At 41.8% G+C, this 5968-nt stretch overlaps 1 protein-coding gene across 1 annotated transcript; it reads right to left on the reverse strand.

The window, feature by feature from the left end:
• Positions 1 to 3304: 3304 nt before the first annotated feature.
• Positions 3305 to 5692, reverse strand: LOC120044008 (protein ELFN1-like). Its single transcript, XM_038988601.1, has one exon. It carries the CDS (start codon positions 5690 to 5692, stop codon positions 3305 to 3307), a length of 2388 nt encoding a protein of 795 aa, XP_038844529.1.
• Positions 5693 to 5968: the final 276 nt, after the last annotated feature.

A 5968-nucleotide genomic window follows, 5' to 3' on the forward strand; every position in this document is an offset into this window, starting at 1 on the left:
AAAGTTCACCCAAATTAGAAATTACATATTGGTTTCCTTTCCCTGTAAGCAGTCTATGGACAAAGTATAACAGCAATCCATGCTTTAGATTTTGCTTTGCAGATTGGCATTTATTGTCATGAATCTTGCCCTGGAGGCAGCTCTGCAGAGTGGTCACTAGCTGGCACAGCAACAAAGTCATAAAATCAGATTTTAAACCTTACCCTAACCTTAACCACACTGCTAACCCTAATGCCTAACCTTATATTTTGTTTTCATGAATTTTTATGATATAGGCAATTTTGACTTAGCAGCTTGCCCATATAGCGGAAAATTGCTCAGTTCTTTCTTCAGGGCAAGATTCATGACAATAAATGCCAACCTGCTTTTGCTTTGAATGTTTTGGAAGCGTATTGGTTTCCTTACCCAGTCCACGGTCCTGTGTAGATTATCAGACAAGCGTGATTGACTCTAAGAGCATTGCTTATAGAAGCGACACAGTATGTGCAGTCAGTATGGGGTTTCAGGTTTTTAAGTTCAGTGTTCCACAGTTGGCACTTTTAAGGTTAAGATATCTGACAACCATTGGGGACAAGACAAATTGATGTTTGTTTTTCAAAGGAGAGGCAGTCTTAGGGCTCGATTCAATCCATGCAGCTGAAGATAAGCGCTGTAGTGCGATTGAAATGTTAAGGTAATTTCCGATTGAGACGACATGTAGCATTTATCGTGAATGCAGTCTCCGTGAACGCAGGAACATTAAATTAAATGTATATCGCGCTTCAGCGTAGGTCTAAGGCGCTACGTATTGAATCGAGCCCTCAGCATTTTGTGAACGTAATAAATATCTTCAACTCCCAAGATAAATGCATGCGGTCACTTCTTCATAAGCACTTGCTTGGATATGTTCAGCAGAGCATTGGAAACACTGCCAATACTCCGATGGAAAAGGTGTTGTATTACAGGGTAGCCTACATTTGAATATTTAGCTATGCATGAAGAATGGTACAAGTTGCTGAAATTCCTGAACTACAGAATATTGTGAACATTTCATAGTTTGGTAGAACCACTAAACTATCATAAAAACATGATAATGATGTGTGTGATACAAATAAGCACGTTTTCTCATACATTCAGGATTCCAAACATTCAGGATTCATATCTTGATTCAGATTTCAAAAACAAGAAAAGAACATAATGAGGATACTGATGGGTGCACCCTTCTCTTTATTTCACAGTACTTTGTCTGAAAGCAGGTAACATAGTATTAAGAAATGAAATAGAAACACTTTATTGTGCTCTTGTTTGTTTCCACCGGTTTCCCAACAATTCTAACTTTTATGAGCCACAGAAGTGCTACAATATGCAGTATAAAAACATGTAGCTTACTTGCTAATTTATCTATAAATCTGACAGCTCTTGGAATCTATTGAAATGCATTTAGAAAAATTACATCAAATAAGGACTTGTTAACAATATCAACACTGAAAGAAAAATAAATAAAATTACAGTCTCAGAAGTTTAAGGCGGTTAAAATAAGAACTCAGACAGCCAAGTTACCTCTTGTATCCACTCAAAAATAGTGTATAGATAATATACAAATCCAGCGGCAGAAGTTTAGTTCAGGCATTCATGGGATATTATTTAATAGTTAACCATGGCATGTTGATATACCTCTGATTGGTGACGTCTAATTTACAAAAGTGTCTTAACAGCCACACAATATAGGAAAATATCCCTTCAACAAGAGCCTTCAGTGAAACCAACAACTTTGCTGTTTTTCCTTTGTTGGCTGAGAATTGCAGACAAATATAAAATATGATAAGTTATGGGAAATATATTCATTGATAAACCAAGTAGAGACAAAGGAAACTGGAGATGATGGTTGTAAATAGCAAATAAAAAGAATCTCTGAAATAAAATTAAAAAGCTGCCATATACAGATTTCATCATCTATATTATACATTCATCCATCGGGCTATAGGACAGATATTCCAGTAAAGAATGTGAACTGCATTCTTAGCATTCTGCCTAAAAAACAGGTGGGAAACTAAAGGTGCCTTCTGTGGAAAATATTGGTTATATAAAGGTGAATGGTCAATTACACTTTCAACAAAAGTAACTCTTAAAATGTTTTGGCTCTTTGAAACACAGTAGAACAAATTCAAATTAAATGCATATGGAACCTGATTTACTATGTTCACACATATCTAAGACCAGTGTTTCCCAACCCCCAACTGTACATACTTTTGTTGTAGCCCCGGATAACCACACCTGATTCTACTTATCAACTAATCATCAAGCCCTTGACAAGTTGAATCAGGGGTTTTTGAGCTGGGCTACAACTAAAATGTGTGCTGTTGGGGGTACTTGAGGACGGGAGTTGGGAAACACTTTCTTAGACCATGCAGAAAGAAAATGTAAACACTTCAGCCTTTTCTACTTTGGTTCTAAAGATATGACTAATGGCTCACAATGCCGATGCCTAAGACAGATCATCAGCATCAGAATAATACAATGAACTGTCTTATGTGGAATATTACATTTAGAAAATTCCAGCCTTTTAATATTGTGCAGTTTGTTTAGTGGCCTCTAAAATGTATTATGTGATAGTGCTGTAAATAGGGGAAGGGAAAGTGAAGTGGTCTGGGTAATATAATACCAATTATCTGACCAGTGTAACGTTTATCAGTTAGGACACGGAAATCATTAGAAAACAAATAAAGTAGCTGTCTTTGAAATCCATGGGCTAAATCTGAATCAAACATAATTTTAAAAATCTTATTAACAGCAAACATTGCAGATATAGAAACTGTATCAGTACATAGTTCCATTGTAGAATTAAATATATGTGGGGAGAAAAAATGTTCTTTTTCGTATGATTGTTCAGTAGTTCTTCAAGAAAAATATTGAGGTTTCAGTAGACGTGTTTTTCAATATTTGTTACAGTAATTTTCTCAAAGTACACAACAGCAAATCCACTGTCACAGGACTTGGCCATGCGATACCCAAATACCTATAATCCATTGCAACATATAATATGTATATTCTTAATTTGCAATATGTTTTCTTCTTGAAACGTTAGATTACAGTTTATTCCCATAAATTCCATACATAATGTGACAAATTTAAGATGGTCATTTCCAAGATGGTCATTTCCAAGGTTCTTTTCCTATTTTACTCACAGTCAAAATATGTTGCTATATATACGTTTAAGTAGTTGATCGCAATATGGACGTATCCATCCAATCAATAGTGAGTTTCACATATAAGGTTTCTGTGTCATTTCTGAAAGTTGTGGTCCAGTAGAAAATACTTGGAGAGATTAAGATTTCTGTTGAGCAGATACACCTTTCCAGTAGTCTAAAATGTCATGCAGGTCCTCATCCTTGGCAAACTGCACTTTTTTACGTAGCGCATGCCCTGCAGCCATGTACTCGTCCTCGTCTTTGTGCCGTTTGCCACGGAGTTTGAAGCGCTCCCAGATAGTGTGATGTGGTTTGCAGTAGTACTCAGGACTGGAGGAGTAGCTGAGGTTATGGTACTGAGGTGAGAGTGGAGAGTACGCCATGTCTCTGGGGCGGGGCCGAGTTAGGGGCTCCAGGATGGAGGGCTTGTGGCTTCCGGGCCCTTCCAGCTCCTCGATCTGCAGCTGGTGGCTGTCGGGATAGGAGTGCCGGTGATCATTGTACTGCCTGATCTTCTCCGCCTCTGCCCTAAGGATGGCAGCGGCTGGCGTTACAGTGAGGATGGTCTCACCCGTTGGCGAGGTCTTCTCTATGTACTTGGACTCTGAGCGGTAAGGCCTTGGGCTCCGCATTGGACCTCCAGTGGCAGTGCTGGGCCGCTTTGGCGGGACATCCGAGGTGTGGTGCCTCTGTAACGAGTGGTGGTAGCTGTCCTTATACACCGGGGACAGGAAGCCAGACTTGCTCTGCGGCTGTTCTGATATTAGGACCAGCTGGGGTTCCTGGGTAGACACAGCTCCTGATTTCACCCCTTGAAAAGATGTGGATTCTGATTTCAGAGCATCAATACAGTTGTTAATGATCTGATTGACCTTATCCACCTCTTTTGCAATGGTTGAAATCTCAGCCACTGACCCTTGGCTGTTCCCAGGCATGGACATCCCAGGCATGGACATCTCACACTCTCTGCGTTCATGGTGGTCCCCGGTTCCTCGCACCTCTATGTAACTTCCCTTGGCCATTTTAGGAGTGTCATCTCTTATCTCCTGCAGTTTGTACTGCTCCATTTCACTACCAGATGGTAGGTATGGCATGCGGGACATACTCTCCCCAGCCATCATTTGCTTCTGTGACATCCTGGAAATGGTTCCCCCTTCGAGCTCTTGTCCATATTTTAGTTCAATTATACTTTTCTTTAGGCTGCCTGCCTTTTTGTGCTTTTCATCTTGCTGACGTTTTTTACGCAAGCAATAGTAGACCACCCCTAGGAAAATCACCATACTAAAGAGACAACCTAGGATGGTCATAATGTAGTGGGTAGCTGTTGCATGGTTTTGTGATGTCTCTTTCCCATTCCAGGGTCCTGTGGAGACTGCCAGACAAGTATGATTGAATCTAAGATTATTCTTTATAGAAGCGACACAGTACGTGTATTCAGTATGGGGTTTCAGGTTTTTAAGTTCAATGTCCTCATTCTGAATTTTGAGGTTTTGAATATCGGTGAAAAAACTGTTATTGTAGAGAACCAGGCTGTACATCTTCTTGAAGGGATGGGGGATCTGAACAGTGATGGTGGCGCTTGTTTTAGAGACTTGCTTGAGCTTCATACTGGGTTTTACATCCACATGAATCACCGTTGGGTTGATACTCATACTCTCATCTGGCTCAGTTCCGGAGGGACAGTCCTCCAGCCCACAGGGAGTGTAGTCTGGTGGGAGTGTGGTGGTCTCAGGAGGCACAGGTATGTACGGCGTCACATAGTCGTCTGTACACACAGTGGAGAGCATATGGAGGGCATTCCGAAAAGTCGGGTTGTTAGGGTTCTGGCTGAGCAGACTGTAGCCAGAGACACCTGATGGGGAGTCACAGACCATCCGTTCATTTGTCCTGTTGGGGAATGCAGAGAGCCACTTCACAAAGCCAAGTAGTTCACAGGAACAGTTGAAAGGGTTGGTGTACAGCTCACATGTAGTCAGTTTAGTCAGGCTGGTAAACGTGGTCCCATCTAGCTGCTGGATACGGTTCATGGAGAGGTCGATGTTTTCCAGGCTATAGCACTCCAAAAAGGCATTGGGTGTCACAGTCTCAATCAGGTTGGCCTGGAGGTAGAGGTACTGCAGCTTGCCCAAACCCCTGAGGATGCCCTCAGTAAGGTTACGGAGTTTGTTGAAGCCTAACTGAAGGACCTGTAAGTTGAACTGGGCAGAAAAGGCCCCGTCATCTATGTAGTTGATCTCATTCTTGGTCAGGTTTAGGTAGGTCAGGTTGGCGAAGCGGCTGAGGGCAGAGAAATGGACACTTTTGATCTTGTTTTCATTGAGCCGAAGGTCCACAATGGTGCTGTTGATATGCGTGGGGATGGCCTCGTATGGAGGCTGGTTTTGGCTGCAGATGGCCAGCCACACAAAACCCTTCTCGCCTTCGATGAGCCAGCAGTCCCCATTGACTCTGCCTATATGGGTCAAATATACTATGGCCACAGACCAGAAAAAGGCACTCATTACCATAGCTCCACCGCAGGCCATTGGTGCTCCTCTTGATGTCACGGGCAGGGCCCAAAAGCTCTGAGACGGGAACACCACTGTGGCTTCTAAAGATGCTGAACTGAACTCTTTGTAATCTAGCTGGACTTTCAAGTGTTCTCCTTAGCGAAGACAATCAATATATTGGCCTTCTGTCCAGGGAAGGATAATTCGGTCTCAATGTTCCAGCCATTTACAAAAAGATGTTGGGCATGTGCATTTAGACCAGCATCCATCCAATGACTTTAACCTGGAGTGAAGTTTTAGAGATGGTTCGCT

The sequence above is a fragment of the Salvelinus namaycush genome, chromosome 3 (assembly GCF_016432855.1).
Source record: "Salvelinus namaycush isolate Seneca chromosome 3, SaNama_1.0, whole genome shotgun sequence".
Taxonomy (NCBI): Eukaryota; Metazoa; Chordata; class Actinopteri; order Salmoniformes; family Salmonidae; genus Salvelinus; species Salvelinus namaycush.

What these genes read in the sequence shown, in the direction of transcription:
- LOC120044008 (XM_038988601.1), bottom strand. Translation starts at nt 5,692, where the DNA reads ATGGCCTGCGGTGGAGCTATGGTAATGAGTGCCTTTTTCTGGTCTGTG.